Source organism: Larus michahellis, chromosome 15, assembly GCF_964199755.1.
Source record: "Larus michahellis chromosome 15, bLarMic1.1, whole genome shotgun sequence".
NCBI lineage: Eukaryota > Metazoa > Chordata > Aves > Charadriiformes > Laridae > Larus > Larus michahellis.
The window spans coordinates 13,104,680-13,122,656 of NC_133910.1; the positions used below are offsets into that span (position 1 = coordinate 13,104,680).

General features: G+C 40.8%; 1 protein-coding gene across 12 annotated transcripts in view; it reads left to right on the top strand.

Annotated features, from left to right (window-relative positions):
* TSC1 (TSC complex subunit 1) overlaps positions 1-17,977 on the top strand; it is a 52,654-nt gene that overhangs the window by 21,951 nt on the left and 12,726 nt on the right. For 4 of the 12 annotated variants that reach the window (XM_074609285.1, XM_074609283.1, XM_074609281.1 and 1 more), the window contains exons 2-12: positions 971-1,147; positions 1,387-1,532; positions 1,668-2,649; positions 9,511-9,573; positions 10,663-10,837; positions 11,708-11,811; positions 12,450-12,602; positions 14,393-14,537; positions 15,570-15,724; positions 16,042-16,115; positions 17,571-17,749. In XM_074609285.1, the coding sequence (XP_074465386.1) occupies positions 10,732-10,837; positions 11,708-11,811; positions 12,450-12,602; positions 14,393-14,537; positions 15,570-15,724; positions 16,042-16,115; positions 17,571-17,749 (916 nt within the window). In that variant the 5' untranslated portion in view covers positions 971-1,147; positions 1,387-1,532; positions 1,668-2,649; positions 9,511-9,573; positions 10,663-10,731. Of the gene's footprint in view, positions 1-970; positions 1,148-1,386; positions 2,650-2,728; positions 2,837-9,510; positions 9,574-10,662; positions 10,838-10,932; positions 11,042-11,707; positions 11,812-12,449; positions 12,603-14,392; positions 14,538-15,569; positions 15,725-16,041; positions 16,116-17,570; positions 17,750-17,977 lie in introns of those variants that run through there. The other 8 variants (XM_074609280.1, XM_074609289.1, XM_074609288.1 and 5 more) reach the window with 5 other exon arrangements.

Genomic DNA, 17,977 nt, shown 5'->3' on the forward strand with positions numbered 1-17,977 from the left:
TCCTCTTAAACACGGGCATTTGAAGGATTATTTTTCCCGCTACAAAAACAAGCATTGTAACAGAAAACCAAAATGTACATTGCAGCTTCAGGGTTTCATATGAAGACAGTTACAGGAATTAAACAAATCAGGAAAATGACAAGCTGCTGAAAGGACTGAGATGTTATTTTATGAAACATTGGAGCCAGCTTCTGCCAGCACCCCTGAGCACAGGCTTCCCATTGACATAGAGTGCAAATGGCTGCAGAATGTGGCTCTCAAACTAGAGACAGTAAAAAATAATAAGGCACACAAAAAACTATGAGAAACAAGTTATGCAAAAAATCTAATAGCATGTTCAAAACCTCACCAGCTCGCTGATTTGAGAGGTGCTACAAAGAGCACTGGGCACAGGCCTTTGCAGGAGGAGGACGACTGTATCTCCCTGTGTCAGTAACCTATGCGTAGAGCAGCTGCAAATAAAACATCTGGATCACCTGTTCTGCTTCCCCAAGAAGAAGCCATCCTCTCGCAAAGCCCAGATGTAACTGCATACAAACTGATCCCTGAGATAATGGGCACAGATACTCTCTTTTATGAGTATCACTATTATTGCCGCACCAGAATGCCTGAAGAGAGACGGGGACACTGCTGTGCCTGCTTCAGCTCTCACTCACCCCTTCTCCTTTTGTTTTATTTCAGGAGTTCCTATGGAGCAAACAGTTGCAGGATGGGAGCACAGTCAGCTATTGCCTTGGCTTGCTGTGTTCTTACTCTTCCCTAGATTTCTGTTTCTGGCTTCTGTTAAACTTGTCACCTCTTCTCTCCATTGAAATCACCAGCAAAAGGTTTTACACAAGCTGAAAAAAACCCCAGAGTGCTTGAGACACATTTTGGGCTAAAGGGACCTTTGAGCTGACCCCGTGTGGTCATTCTTATTTTATGCTCTTCCTGGTGATACAATTTTCCCTGTTCTATCTTCTCATTTCAGGGTCAGCAGAGAAGGGAAAGCCACAGAGGGCTTATCTGGGCTCATATAGGCTCGAACTGACCCTCACCCACACGGGCCACGGTGGATGTACAGCGAGTTCTGCTTCCCTCCGACGACAGTTTAATTTTGTGTATTGCTGCGAGTTCTTACCATGGCATATGCTCCAGTGCATCCTAAGTAAATAGATTATTAAATGTTTAACTCAGTAATAATAAACAGGTTAATTATAGCACATCATGTACATTCTAATGCAGTTGTCCTCCCTTTCTAATCTAGCAGCAAACCCCCCCTGTAGCATCCATGTTTTCTTTGTCAATTTGAATGTTACGGTAATTAAGTCACAGTAAAATAACACAACTAATTGCTTCCAGCTCTTTTCTGAAGCTCATCCTAATTTCCACTCTTTTCTGTGGCAGATTAAATAAACACGTCTTCTGCACAGCAGGAAAAAAATGCCATCACTCAGTCCAGACAGCACTAAATATTAATTGCCATGCACGATTAAAAACACGCTGGCTCCAAGCAACTCTATCTCATCCAGAAGCGGGATGACCCATTGCAGGTGGGGCGTGAAGGAACTATCTCAGCCTTGCAGGGATGAGAGCTGTGAAACACCACAACTAATGCTGCAGAAGTTAAAAATCAACCGATACTTCTCAGATGGGGTACTAATCTGCTTTTATTTTCTTATACCTAGTTTCTACCTTGCAAATTTAACATCCGTGATTCCTACTGGCATCTGAGGACAATTCGTATGGACTGAAGAGTTCGATCAGCAGCTTTCAAACTGCCTCTGCTTGGAGAATGAAAAATGCCAAGACCCCGCCAGCCTGGGGACTAAGTTGAGTTGAAAACCTGTTGGTGTGGCAAAAAAACGAAGGCTGGAGAACCTGCCCTGAGGTCATTTTCATTCTTCTCTCCTGAACTCTGGATTTTCCACCAGGAAAAATAAACCTCATCTAGAAGGAAGGATGCAATGTTTTATGTCACATAGTTGTTGCACTCCAGCAAAAAAAGAAAATAATCCTTGTCCATGGCTTGCATGAAGCGTTATGGGGTCCAAAATGGGAATTATTAAACAAACTTTGCATATTCATCAAGCAGAAAGCAATCGACTTCTGGGTGCCTGCCCTGGAGTTTCCTTCCAGCACCTCTCCCCCGTTAACGTCACTCCACACGCACACAGCTGCTGCCGAGACCTTTTTTATTCCCTTTCACCACATTCACACGCTTTAAAAAACCGCTTTCAGGCAGGAGCCTGGAACCGGCTTCCCGGCCCAGCCCACGGCTGCCTCAGCAGGCCTGTCCCGACGGCGGCCCAGCCGAGGCCCGCAAGCACCCGGGGCCCCAGGCGCCACGGCCGGCTCTGAGGAGAAACAGGGACCGCACAAGGCCGTTATGGCGGACACCGAAAACCAAATCCGGGCCATCACCGTCCCCTCAGGCCGGGCCTTGTTTACCGGCCGCCGCCCGGCCCCGCCCCCGTGACGTGCCCGCCGCCCAGGGCTCCGCGCGGCACCGCCCCCCCGTCCCGCATCACGCGACCTCCTCGCGGACGCATCGCTCCCGCGCCGAGGATACCTCCGCCGCGGGGGACAGGGTGGGCGCGACGGCCGTCACCCCACCCCTGCTCCCCTCGGGGGAGAAGGGCCCTTGAGGGGGAAGAGACGAGCGGGGCGGTGAGGGACCGGCGCGGCGTCGGGAGAGGGGGGAGTGAATCGGTGGGGTGGGACTAGTTTGCGAGGCGGAGGGATTCGAGGGGAGAAGCGACCTGTGAATGGGAGGGGGAGGCAGGGCCAAGATGGCGGCGCCCTGTGGGCTAGAGGAGCCCTGAGTGGTAAACAGCTGAGGGGAGGAGGAGAAGAGGTGAGTGCGCTAGGCCTCCTCCTTCCTCCCCCAGCGGGACGAGAGCGGAGGCAGACGGGAGGGACGGGGAGAAGGAGACAGAGAACGGAGAGGGGGGGAGGCGGCAGGAGAGAGGGAAGGGGCCGGGGGGATGGGGAAGGCGAGGGTAAAGCCTGGTGGTGGGGTGGGGGCTATGTTCTTCCCCCGCCCCGGCCCCTTTCCTTCCCCACAGCCAAACTTGGCCTTGGTCGCCACCGCGACTGCCTGGGGGAGGGGGGCTGGGGGCGCTGCCCCCCCCCTTCTACCCCCCTCTTCCACCCCCCCAGCAGCCAGCGCGCCTCTTTAATTTTGTGGGGTTTATGGAAAAAGGTTCAGCATCTCCGTTTCAGACACTGGGTAGCGATTTCCAGACTTCCCCTGCCTCGGTCACTTGCTGAGGAGGTTCCCTCATCCGGGGTGAGGCATTGAAGCAGTTGTTAAAAGTCTGTCCCCTTGTTGAGGAAGGCTTTTCTTATTTCCTTGCTCGTGGGTAGGTAATGTGAAGTCAGGATGTTGTTTACTTCTACAAGAAAACAGTTTACTTCCTGTTATCACAAAGAACTTGGATGGCTGCAGCTCTGAAGTTTTCACCCTTTGTTTGCTATGGATGCAGCTTCTATCATTGTTTTATCAGTTCAGTTAGTACTTCTCTCCTCGTTTTTTTGGGTTTGTTTTTTTTTGGTTGTTTTTTGATGAGTCTTTTACAAGGCAATGAGTGAAAGAAAGAACATGCCTTAAAGGAGTATATGATTCAAACCCCATAGAAATAACACCGAAACTGGGATCAGGTTTTGTGTGTGGAACTTTTTCCAGAACTGCTGTTTCCAGAGAACCTTCCAGTGGATGCTAATACAGAAGGTTTGCGGTCTTTGTCTGGTCTGATCCTGTAGTTTCCTGAGGTTAACTTCTGTGGAAAGTTGTTAGAAATCCATCATAATTGAAGCATTACTGAAATGATCCCATTAGGTGGAAAAATTCCTCTTCAATTTAAATGTATGATCAACTAGAAACCGAATCTTTGGAAACTCAGGAAGTTTTAATAATTAGTGCAAGCATTGGGAATACATACTTGTGTCTGCAGTTGACTTGGCTTTGCTAAGCATCAGTCAGGTACTCTGCTTATCAGGAACAGCTACGCCACAGTTAAAATCATGGGCTTAAAATCCTTTACTCAGTAAGACACTCCTTTAGGGGTCTTTTTACTTGTTCACTTCTTCTGTTTTTTTTTTTTTTTTTTTAATTTATTAACAGCCTAGTCAACCCCGTACTAAATTGCCTTTATGAGGAATTGCACGGACTTACTCAGATAAAAATATAATCAGAATATCTAATGTGTCATGAGATAATCTTTAATTAAAATGGTTTTATCTTTGGCAGTGTTTAATCCTGGCTCCTTAACTCTTAGTTACTTGCAAATTTGCTTTTATGGTGACTCATAAAAAGTGGCATTATTAAAGGGTTCCCATGTGACATATAGTGTCCAATTGCAGATGTTTTGGTGTATGAACAAACATTTGACTTTAGTAAGGATTTGTAGTTTAAAATGGATGCTGGCCCTGTTTAGAGCTGGACTGCTGGGATATTGACTTGTACTGATCCCTGAAATTCTTGCAACTGCCAAACACCTTATAGGAGCTGGTGATGTGATTACCAAAGTCAGTCTCTATGAGAACTGAATATCTTATAACACAAATGCATGCACAAATGTACATATATATATATATGTATCTTTGGAAAAGATACCTTCTGTAATAAGCAAATCAAATAATCAAAGCACATTTTTATGGTGGAGGCAGGGGAAAGGTACCAGATTTTATGCCATGTTGCAGGCAGGTGTCTATTTTATGAAAGAATATTACAGCTTGGGATCTTGGTCTGGTATGTTGCTGCTGTATTTTCATATAGTTTAATAAACATAATGAGGACAAATAATACTTCCTTTGTTAGCATAAGCATTTCTTTGGGTAGCAGGTAAAGATACAGAACAAACTTCTTGCAGTGGTGAACTGCTGTCCCTTGCCTGGGTATTTTTCTTTTTTGTTTTTGATTAAAAAGTTATGCATCATTTGCTATTGTTCTGTGTAATGCCTACTTTAATTCTTGGAGTAGTTAAAATGCTTCGACTGAGTACACGAGGTAGTTTGCAGTGCTTTCGAGATGTACTGAGTTACAGGCTAACTCTTTGAATATGTTTAAAGGTTTCTCTTGGTGGCAAAAAAAACTGCTACAGAGTTTTAGGAGGTCTCACTCCTTGTGTTACTGCAAAGTCTAGAGCTCTCTGTTTACCTGTTCATAGTTTTAAAAAGATTCCTTAGTTGAACTTATTTTCCTTGTGTACTGTTAACTGAATTGGCATAGAAAACCAGTGCTTGTTCTTATTTATTTATTTGCTATTAATATATGCAGTTGTGTGTAAGGAATTGAAATGATTCCTTTTCATGTTAGTAACTGGCTTGTTAGCATGGTTTCTACCAAAGGGTTAAGTTTCAGCCCTACCATGTTTGGGCTTTTTTCGGCATGCATTGCTTTTAAACAATTTTCCCTCTGACAGAAATTTGATGGGTAGCAATTAGCATAGTGTATTAGCACAGCATAGTTTCAAAAGAATTTTAAAAACTGCTGAATACGATTCTCTCTCTTTGTTTAGGGTTATTGGGTTTTTGTGATCTTCCTGTTCCTGCATTAGTTAAGCAGTTGTAGCAAAGTACGGGAGAATGTATATAATATCGAGTTATAATTATAAATAATTATCAAGTTCAGGAATCGTATCAGATATTAAAATCTGATCTTAAAATCCAGAAAAACATGGACTGCTAGAAGAAGCCAGACACCTTCATTCTTTAAATATGAATAAATAAATTAAATTAATTATACTGCCAATTGTAATGATCAGTTTGAACAGAGATTTAAATTGCTTAGAGTTATTATTTCTGGATGGTAAAAAAGAGAATGATCAGCTGCTTACTTTCCTTTTGCCACCAGTGGTTTTTCTCTCTACTGTCACTTTTCATTCATTGCGTATGTCACTTCTCTAATGGTAATGTTTAGTTTACCTGTGAAGAAAACACAAATTGGGTATTGTTAGGAAACATAAAACAGGCCTGCAGTTTTGTATATCAGATGGGGGGGGAGGGTGAGACTTATCCTTTCATGACAAACATTTCAAAGATTTGAGGGAGAAGGCCTACTTTGTTGTCAATCTGAATTTTTCTTTGAAAACAAGGATTTCTGTAAAATACTTCTGTCCTCATTCACGGCCTCTGCCAAAGCAGTGTCTGAGGCCTGCAGTAGAAATCAGATGGAAAAGTGTAAGCCTTGAGGTCTGGCTTCACTTCATTGCTGTCAGCAGTGGTCTTGTGTTGTTGAAATCGCCCATTTCTCTTGGGGCAGGAGAGGAATAACCGTTTACTGGCATGTCCCAAATTTAACTTCCAATTAATGAAAAGGGATGAAATGTTGATGTTGAACCCCGACATGTCACCCTCCAGAATAAGTGCTTCTGGTGTCTGAATTTCTACACTGTTACAGCAAATGCTGAGGACGTTCTGGGAGGAGTGTGCGTTTGTGTTGAGTGTGTCCCCCTCCTCCCCACCCCTCAGAGAAGCATAACTGGCACTACCAGCTGCTTTTTCATTTGGCTTGAGATAAAAATACACTGAACAGAAGAACGTCTCTTGACAGAAATACTTAGAGAAGTCATAATCTTTTGAAATACACTGCTATCTGTTTCTCTATTTAGCCTTTTCCAATTAGTATTTTTACGGTATTTTCCTTTGTCTTGAGTTTGTAGCTCAACTGTATTGTGTTGTAGTTAAGTCAGGTACTGAAAAAAAATTTTAAAACAAATTGGTTCTTGGCTTGTTGTCTTCTCCTTTTTTCTCCTGTAAGCTGGCTCCAAAGTTGTATTGGTACTTAAAATTAATACTCTTTACTAAAATCTGTCTTTACAAGGTAATGGAAGTTCCTTAACCTGGTCTGTCCCAGGTTCCTTATCTACAAGATTTGAAAATTGCATGACAGGTTACTGGTGGGACTGGTCATAAATCACACTGACACCACGAGCCCTGGGAACTGTACAGAACACAGTGTTTTCTGGTTGAAGTTAAAAGCCTGTTGCCTGTAAACGAGTTGTTCAGCTGTCTTTGCTTAAGAAAAGTGTGACACAATTTAAGACTTCTGCTGGAATTTCCTGATTTGTTCATTTGTGTTTGGCATCACGGACTCAGTATGATTAGAGAATCTCAGTCTTAGTCACAAATGACTTTACAAGAGATCCTGCTATGAGAAAGCTGTGATTTGTTTTTTTAAAAGTGTTACTATTTGTGTATATCAGGGTGACAGCATTATATTGGTGTTTATACGACTTCAGCAGTTAAACTTTCCACCTAGTGGAGTACCTATGTGTAATATCGTCCCATTTTTAGACGTGGTTTGGAGTACTTTTAATATTTTGAATACTGGCATTTGGTCTGGAGATTGTTCCACTTTACATAAAGTACTTCAGTGCATGATCGACTGATTGACAAGTTCATTTAAACTATGCTGGATTTGTTGCCACAAGGTCACTTGAGCCATCTGTTTTAATTAGTTTAGGGAGCTTGGGAAATTACTAGTTACCTAAGTGTATAGTTATTGGCAGCTAAGCTTGCGTTATCAAACTTGCTTTTATCTGATTGTAGTGTTTGTGCGTGCCATCAGGCCAATAGCATAAAGTTTGAAATCCTTTTACCTACTGAACACTTAAACCGGTGTTTTTCCCATCTGTCTGCAAGTGTATTGTTGAACCTGACTTCCAGAAACATGCATGTTTCTTGACTTTGCCATGCTATAGTTCTTCCTCTGGCAGTATCAGAATTAGCGAAACCTGCCGTTGAGGTTTTCACTGGTGTGATGAAGATCCAGTCCAAGTATAATAGTATTACTAGAGGAAAATAAGAAATAAAAGCATTCTTTTCACTCTGGTGGGGGGCGGGGAATCAAAGAAAAGAGAGTTGACACGGTCTTTATGGGGTAAAAAAAAGGAGAGACTAGCGTTTATGCTGCTTTAATTCTCAAAACAGGTTTTGCTTGCAGCTGGTTTGGGGGTGTGGTCATGCATCTCTTTTGTTAACAAGACTTTAAACAACTAATTCATATTGCTTAGGAAGCTGGTGAATCTATTGCTTAACCATAGCTGAGACTGTATCCTGATAGAAATTGAGGTACCTATGTTAGCAAGCTCTTTACGGTGTAAAAGAAAGTGTTCTCAGAAATAAAGGAATAGATTACTTGTAGTAAACTGTTTCCCCTTATATAGTTCTGCATGCATTCTGGGTATCCCAGTATAACTGTAATTTAGTAAATTAAATATTACAGCAGTTACTAGAAACTAAAAAAGCAGTTGACTCCTGAAAATGAGTAACAAAGTGGAAGGTTGACTCCTTAGGTTGCATGGATGCGTGGATTTAAACTTTCTGAAAGGATGGTGTCACTCTTTGAACATTCCTTGCCTTCTAAACAGCAAGCTCTTTGAGGAAGAAGTTGAAGCTTGGAAGTCTGCACAATGTAGAGTTAAAAAAACCCAAACAAACAAAAAACCAAACCCCAAAAACGCATGCCCAAAGCACAACAAATCCCAGTTCTAATCTTTTTGGAGAGATCCAGTCTGTGTTTGAGTAAAAAGCAGCTCTTTTCCCCCACCCCAAGTTTCTATTTTATTATCCTTAGTTGAAAGTCTTGCTTACGCTACCAGCCAGTTTTAAGTCTGCAGTTTTTAAGGTCTTGCCAGCATGGATTGTGAAAAGAAATAGCATTTAAATCTGAAACCCTTCAGTTAGCAGACTCTGCTAGCTGCTTGTCGATGAACTGCAGTTTTATTTGGACTGTTCAGCTATGCAGCTATGATCACTGAAAACTGAAGGGGGGGGTTTGTCTTCTGGAGCTGTAATTCTGGAACAGTTCAAGAAAGTTTGTTGCTAATGAAATGACTGTTGCGAATGTGGTGCTGTATTATCACCTTTGAATTTGCAATCAGTGCCAGATTAAGTAAGCTGATGTCTTGTGGCCCTAATAAAAGTGACCTTGGGCAGTTCTGCAACTACAGAGTGGTATGTTGCAAATGACAAAGTTTACTGGTAGACAGGTTAACTCCTGCTGTTCAGTAACATTGTTAAACATAACTTTCTGAGAAAGTAATATATCTGTAAGTAATTACAAAGTTATGATTTAAAATAGAGCACTGATATTTGGTTCTTGGCTACTGTCTAACAATGTTTTGCCTGAAATCTAAAGACTTAAACAATTACAGTAGTTATTCTACGTTCAGAATTTGGTAGGATAAGAGAAGATTTCTTTGTGTGTAATATTTTACCTACCATAAATAAAACTCTTTAGTAGCATTTGAGGGTTCACAGTACAAGACAACAATCTTGTGAAAGCCGTCTAGTTGGAGGCAATTGCACGGCTTAACCTGTGGACAATTCTGGAAAGGGCAACTGTGCAACACCTTGGGGTGTTTTTCAGACGAAGGGCTGACTTTCCTCCCTTTCCTCCTGCAGGAGGTACACAACTCTGCTATTCTTAGTAAAGAATTCAATGCTGTTCTGAATATACAAGGTTTGATAAGGAAGAAGTAAATTATGCCTTTTGTTAACCTCTTCATGCTTTTTCTTTATTAGTGATCATGAAAGGTGTGTGGCTGACAGCATTGCAGACAGAAGCTCAACTTGTCCACAGAACAGGTGCTGTATACACAATTGAAGTAAAAAAATCTTGTGTGTGAACTTCATACATGTCAGTCTTGCCTTCCTTGGAGGAAGTGAAAAATGCACACTAGCTGGAAGTAGGAGGAAAGAAGAAACCTTTGCTAATAAAATTAGGTGTGATGTAAAGCCATATTCTTTCTGCCACTGGGAAAGGTTCAGCATAGGATTCTTATGGATGAAGAAAAACTTGATTCATTTTGTGATGGATAAATAGATGTGATACCTGAATCCCTCCCTTGCTAGTACATGGGAGGAAGGCATCTTAAAAGCCTGAAATGGCTTAGGCTTACTCCTGCTTAGTACTGTGAAGCTGACCATCATGTTATCTGCACACTGTTGCATTTAATAATCTCTGAAGTTTATGCACTGCGGGGTTTTTAATATATAATGCACAAGTTATACATGTGAAAACAAGGTGTGTCGTGCTGCTAAGCTTTTGATTTAGTATGCACAAGGTGGCTGAGGATCAGCAGCTGTAGTTACTGAGTTTCCTAATGGCTGCAACTTGGCCACATTGCAAGTATTAAAGCAGAAATCTATTGGTATGCAATAACACAAAGCCGAGGGCAGTGAATTTCTAATCTAGCCACAGGAGTGGAGAACGATCTTGAGATGCATATTTTCTCCAGTGTAGACCACTATGCAAAGGACTTGAAAGGTTGGTTGAGGAGGAATCGCTGTAAGAAAGCGAGAATGAATTGATTCCAGGGACCTATATGCATTTCATTCAAAACTTTAGTCTTGGTTGACTGACCTGGAGAGCAAATTAAAAAAATACCGTAACAGAGTGCTGTGACAGTCTGTATGTGCTAGCTGAGGGCTTCTGCGAAACACATTAATGTCTTTTTTAAAAAAGGTGAAGAAAACCCTGCTTATGACTCATTGGCCTCTTTGTAAACTTTTCTCTTACAGCCTTTATTGCAGGTGTGTAAACTGTAGCAATCCTTTTAGTGTACAACTTGTTAAATGGGCAATACTGCAGAAAAGAAATAGGGAAATGATGTAAGATTTAAGATGGAAAGGGAAAAAGGAAAGCTCATTTATCTACTCTCTCTTCTTTCCTAGTCTGGTAGAGAGGCACCAATGAGGAACTTCTGAAATTTTAACCTCCACATTCATGTCAGTACGTGCATCATGGCACAGCAGGGAAGTGTTGGTGAGCTCCTCTCAATGCTGGATTCTCCAATTCTGGGTGTCCTGGAAGATATAACAGCTGCATTCAAAGATAATCTCATTTGCGGTATGTATCCTTTTTACGTAATTCAAGGAAGGGTTTTTTGCTTTTACACCAATAGAGGTGGAATAACATGGTGGGTTTTTTTCTATCAAACACAGTCTTTGAAAATGCAACTTGAAAGAAACTCTTGATACTTGGGTTTGAAATTGCTTTAAGGATTGAGGCTTCTCTTCAGTCCGTTTTGTTTAATGGCATGTCTCTTGGAAGGTATGTTACATAATTGTTCAAAGGCTATTATAAAATGAATGGCTTTTCCTGGGGCATAACCTCAAGTTGTGAGCTGATGAAACTTTCTTTGTAAAGTGTATCTAGAAAAAATTAGGTGTTATTCACATTATGGGAACTATTGGGATTTTGTTAATTCAAATAACAAAAAACCAACGAAAAACCCGCAAACAGCAGACCCAGACTTTTGTGAAAAAATGATCGCTGCTATTAAGGCATTCCTTATGTTGATGGAGCCTTTTCAGAGAATGAGAGCATCGTCAGTGTCCTTGTCCTTGAATTTGTTCTCCTTTACCTGCTGAAGGGAGAGAATATAAAGTTATTCCTGAACTTTTCATCTATACTGGGTAAAACACTCTTGCAGTTCAGGTGCCTCTAGGTTTTTAAGTTTAGACAGTAATTGTTTTTAAAAAAACTAGTTACTCTTCTTGAGCCGAATGTAGTTGCTTGAATGGTTAGGAACTAGAAAATGTAGTTGAGAGGTCTCATTTCCCTACAGGTCTGGTAAACACTAAGTACTGGTTTGTGTTATAAATTGTGTAATAGTTGTTAAAAAGTTGTCTAATGTCCCTGTAACAAACGCCTCCTTTTTAGTGTATTGAGAACGTATGTTTTTTTTTTTTGTTCTTGCTGTACACAAACTGATAGACCGTGGACCTATGCTTGTGAACAACCTGGTGGACTATTACTTGGAAACCAATTCTCAGCAGGCACTGCATATACTGTCCACACTGCAAGAGCCCCATGACAAGGTAAAAAAAATCTTGTTATTAAGTAGATTTTAGCCTGGTATTGAAGCAGCCTTTTAATAGCATCGGTTAGTACTCTGTTTTTCCATTCTGGTGTAGAATTACACTGTTGTAGAGGTGTAGTATCTCTGTAAAGTTTTTTAAAAAAAAAAAATCTTCAAAAGTCTCTGTTTCTTGGGTTGCTTAAACTGATCCAATTAAGCAAAGAACCCCTATAAATAAAAGTGTTCTGAGGACTAATGTTGTCTCTTGGCAATGCTGCTGCTGCTTGTTCAATGCTGGATGTGTTAGCCTAAAACAAGTTGGGTATTTTGAGAGCAAGTAAGGATTTTTAAATAGATTGAGAGAATGGCACTAAAATTTGTTTTACTTCTGCTGACCAGAATTTTTCTATTATTTATTTATGATAAATGTTTTGAAGTGCAGTGACTGATTCTGGATTGAATAGTTTGTGTTTCACTACCAGCAGACTTAAACTTATTGCTGGGTTTTATTTGCTCTTGTATCCTGTATGTTTGTAAAATGCCCATAGTTTCCGTAATTGGCAATGGCAAACTGCTGAATATAGATTGGTAAAAAAAGAATATAAACCAGTTAAATATAAATACCTTTTTCTACCACGCTGCAAAATCCTCTATCAGCATCTACTGGACAAAATTAATGAATACATGGGCAAAGCTGCTACCCGTTTACCCACTCTCTCTCTGCTGGGACACGTGATAAGACGACAACCATCTTGGAAACATAAGCTTTCTCAAGCACCTCTCCTACTTTCATTGCTTAAATGTCTCAAGGTAAGAACTGTCAGTGTTGTCCATAAAACACTTGTACACCTGATGTAAACATACGTACTTGTAATGCAAGGCATTTGTTTTCTTTTTTGATGTCATTTAGTTAAGCTGTGAGAAGAGATAAAATGTTGATTAAAATACTGGGCCACAGTGGAATTGCATCAACTAAAGACTCTGTGCTGATCCTATTATTTACTGCGCTGTCACTGTATAACTTTGAGTTAGGAAAGTTTACTAAAACTTTTCTGAAAGTAAGTTAAAGACAGAGGGCCATAGGTGAAATTGGTGGATATCTTGAATGTGAACTTAATGAGAAATAGAATAACTTCCCATTAGTGCATCCTGAAATTTGTGCATGTTAAGTAATATACTGTACTTGCCGTGTAGATGGGCCGTGCAATGGAGTATTCCATGGTGAAATTACCTTTTAGCAGTCTTTCCCTTCTTAGCTACAGACATGCCGGATTACAAGGAGGTAGCTGTTTCACCATGCTTTGGGTTTTTTTGTTTGATTGTTTTTTTCGTATCTGCAAATTTATCAGTTACAATACTGGACAGTTTTGCAACAGTGAATAAAGAATGAGAAGTGTTTTGAGACCTGGAATGCATTGTCAGTAATATCATTTAATAGCATAGTGAAGAATTCATGTTAGTTATTTAAGTCACATTTAAATGCATGATGTAGTCAAGTGCCCAGTGCTCTTCAAAACAAAACCACAAAAAATTTGTGACTGCCAAAGACGAAGCTGCAAGTGCTGTTACTGGAACTCCTAATGTGATTGACGAGTTCTGTTATCCTTTTCAATGGGAGTGTTGGCTGATTGTGAGAGGAGCGAAGTGTGTCAGAAAGCTGGTGGGAGTAGAACAGAGACGTGGAAGTGCTAGGGTTGTGTACAGAGCGATAGCGATGGACGTGAAATGTGCTGCGGAAGGTTATGTCTGACAGGGAGAAGAGAGGCCATAGAATACACAGAGGAAGAAAAATCCGTAACACTGAGTATGTCCAGTCAGGCCGAGTGGCTCTTGGGAGACAGCAAGAACAGCTCAGTGGCATCTGGCCACAGGCATGCCTGTGCTGTTTACACCCCTATCCTGACAAGGCAGAGGTACTAGCAAGGAAAATGCTCATTAAGCTGGGGAAGAAAATAGGGACCCAACTGGGAAAGCATTTGAATGTTTTCTGCGTCCTGTCCTAAAATCTGATTCTCTATTACTGTTTCGTCTAGCTAAAGATTTTTACTGCCACATCCCTTTCTCTTGGTGTAAGCCATGGGATTCTAGTTATTGTCTGAATTACTGCTTTATGAAATACTCCACAGACGGAGTCATCAACCAGGTTTACTAGGAAAGCTTTTGACCCTTGCGTCGGTTAATTGTCCAACATCCTTGAATACCATGATCAGATTTGCAGTTTCTTGGGCTCTGAATGCTGTGTGTTCTTAGCTCTGGGAAAGAAGGGAGGCAGTACATAAGATGCTTCAAATACCAGTAATTTTTTTTCTACCCAGTTGTGGAACTTTGGTGATGTTCCCTTTTTAACTAAGTCAAGTCTTTGTACAGAAAAGCAGTGGCAGAATAGGACCAAGAGCAAGAATCCCAAATATTTTTTCTTAAGAGTTATTCTGGATGAAAGTGACAATAATCTTGGTTCATTAAGTTATGTTAGGTTTTGGAGGGACTGGTTCAAAGTAGAGAACTTTTTCCATGATGATGATTCAGTGTTCGCTTCATCCTTGGAAAATTTAAGTTCAACACTTTTAACTGACTAATGCAGGTTTTTTCCCTTCTTGCAGACTGACACAGATGTAGTAGTACTCACCACAGGTGTCCTAGTGCTAATAACCATGTTGCCAATGATTCCCCAGTCTGGCAAACAGTACCTTCATGATTTCTTTGGTATCTTTGGGCGTCTCTCAGCCTGGTGCTTGCCGAATCCAGGTGAGATTTCAACTTTGTTGCATGCAGTTATGGTTTAGTAGTATCCTTGTGACTCTTATGCAGTTGGTGAGCACGTTCTTCAGACTCTTAATGATCTGAGATTATTTAAATGCAGAAAACAATGTATTAAGCCGACAAGCTATTCTGTTCTTTGATAGCATTTAGGAGCGCTTCTTTGCTCAAAACATAGAAGTCTCTTAGATTCTTCCTTGTGTGCTGCTACTACGTGAAGTTTCACTGGACTGAAATGCTGCCCTGATGTCAGCGAAAAGCAGAGATGGATCTTAATGGATAGAGGAGGGAAAATGCTGACATTTGAGGCAGATATTTGGGAATTTGAGATTCCCAGGTACGAATGGGGAGAGGGAAGAAGCAACATCTAAGAGTTTCTTTTAACATGCAACTATCAATAGTCATTAAAGTGTTGGCAAACTCGTCTTTTCAGTTATAGCATTGGTTCTGATGAATTGGTTTTGCTGATTTTGTTGTAAGGTGTCTGATATCTAACACTGGCATTATCTGTGTATGTGTCTTATGGCTGTATGAACAAATGCTGTGTTAAGCACACAGAGATGCTATTTAGAGAGCCATTTTGCATCACAAGTAGGACTGGAACTTAGAAGATGGCTAGTAAGACTCAAGTCTGTTGTGATTGCTTATTGTGGGTACGAGCTTTTAGTTTTTACCTTTGAAGTGGAGCAAACCTTAGTCATTTTTAATCATTCAGTCTTGCGGACTCTGTCTCACTATCTAGAGGAGTTTCAGGTTTTAACTTGAATAAAAAATGCTGTGCTTTGAGAATGACAGGATACCAGTTGGAATTAATGGTCCATATCATAATTTTTGGTTTTGCTGTGAGCTGGTGAGTAAGTGTTGCCTATTCTCTCAGAAGACTTCACGGTTTTCCTAGGGGCTCTTTGTATCTCAGAAGACTTGTCCAATTAACCTTTTAAACTTAAAAGTGTTTTGCTTGCATTCTTAAAAGTCTTGTTCTTTTCTCCGATGTAATGAAAAAGATTCTACTTTTTCCAGGTCACGTGGCAGAGATTTATCTTGTCCATCTTCATGCCAGTGTTTATGCTCTCTTTCATCGTCTTTATGGAATGTATCCTTGCAATTTTGTCTCCTTTCTGCGTTCTCACTACAGTATGAAGGAAAACTTGGAGACCTTTGAAGAGGTAGTCAAGGTAAAGTGCTGCTTATCTCTCTATTACCTGAGACAAGGAATTCATAGCTGTATAAATGCAGGTATTTGCCAATTTAATACACTACATGGATTTAACTGAGGGCTGCTCAACAAAATGGAATAAAACCAGGCTATTGGAGGACTGAAATATCGGTTGGGAGCAAGATCATCTCTTGAAGCTGTAATGATGTGTGTTAGCTTTATCTGTTAAATGTAACAATATGTGCTGTTGGGATCAGTAGATTGCTCATCAGCTTTGTATAGTTTAGTGCAATCAAAAGATGCTATACTGATAATACATACTTCTTGTTCATCCAGCCAATGATGGAACATGTGCGAATTCATCCAGAATTAGTGACTGGATCTAAGGACCATGAACTGGACCCACGAAGGTATATATGTTCACTCTGCTATTAGGAAAGGCTATAAATGAGAAGCTTTTAGCTGGGTTATTTCAGAAGGCTTACGGCAAAGCCTTTTCTGTCAGCAACAGTGTGTGTCAGTGGTGCTTTGCCACCCATATTCTTAGGTACACCAGGTAAACATGTAGTCTTTCTTCATGCAAGCTTACAGCTGGATGAATAAGCAAAAACTGTTGTGAAAGGCCATTAACAACAATGTTGGGGTTCTAAATTAATTTTGTGTCTGGGATAGAATCTGTCTTCTACTTAACAGTTGACTTTGTCTTAATTTTATGGTTTAACAATCAAATGTCCTCATAAAGTTCTAAAAGAATTTGCTTTTAATGAACAAAGAGAAACTACCACTGTCCTGCTTCATTGCCTTAAGGTTTGGGTCATATTTTTTTTTCCATTTGTTGAAGTACTTGGTGGGATTTAAGTGTTTAAAATGGCTTCAGTGTGTCTTGTTTTGGTACCTAGATATTGGTTCAGTTAACAGATCAATTCTTTTAACAGGTATGTCTTAACATTATCAGCTGTATTAGTTTTCTTTAGAAATAGGCTCATTTGCCTGCAGCAGCACCACTTGCTGCTTTTCTCTTGTCTCCACAGGCCCAGCCACTGAAGAGGAGAAATTGACTCTTGTTGCTGCACAGTAGTGCTCTTGCCCTGCTTTTCAGAGCCACTAGGAAAACACTACTAAATGGGAACCTATTGAATATCACAATGCTCAATTTTGCAGACTTCTCCCAGACAGGGGGGAGGGTGGCAGCACTAAGGAGTACAATTGGCACAAAACTACCAGTCAAAGCCTTCTGATTTGGTATATTGCACATAATATCTTACATTCAGAAGCAACTCAGCCTTTAATAGGCAGCCTTATGTGCTTTCTCTTCTTCACAGTGAACTTCCATCCCCTGAAATATTGGGCAAATCTAATCTGGCTGCTTAGTTTAGTGAGAAAAAGTTTTCAGAGTGAAGGAGGTAGTAGTAACAAAAAACATTCCTAAATGTTGGGAGGGAAAACACAGTCCTGAAACTGTCATTGCAGATGGTGTTTGCTTAAATAATACAAGATTCCCTTGCTGCTGGCATGTCTAAATTTTGACTACCAACATCTGAGTCTAGTTGAGCTGATTTCTACAGTTGCTGAAGCTCAGGACCAACCAAGTCTTCGTATGCTGTTCCTCCTTTCCAGAGTGCTCCATGGCAGACCTTTATGGATCTCTGTGTCAAAGTTGTTTGTGTCCTCTTTGAAACCCCCTCTTAAAAGTCATCTGGTTGCAATTTCTATATGGTGCCTTGTTCCAGTTTTGGCTGGGAGCATGCAAAGCTGTCTGGAACAAATGAGCCATCCAACAATCCAATTCCTCATATCTCCAGGAACTCTTTGTTTGTAACAATAATTGACTAACTTACTCTTTTGGATCCAAAAACTGTCTGCAGGTGGAAAAGACTAGAAACTCACGATGTTGTGATAGAATGTGCCAAAATCTCCCTGGACCCTGCAGAAGCCTCGTATGAAGATGGCTATTACTCTGTGTCTCGGAAACTCTGCACAAGCTTAAAACATCATCAAACTGACCCCAGTGCCAGCTATTACATTGACACACAGAGCAGCTATGGTAAGACCTGCCTGACGGCTAACAAATACCCAATTCCTGGAGGAAAATTGGCCTTTTGGAAAAAGACATCTTACTAACTTATCCCGCTTAAAGTCTAAATCTTAGGCACCAGAAAACAAACCATCATTTAAAAAAAAATCCAAGTATACAGATGTATGCTCTGGTCATGCAGACATACAGAATGTTGGCAAAGTTGCCTTTCCCCAACCTCTTCCCTGCCCCAAAACA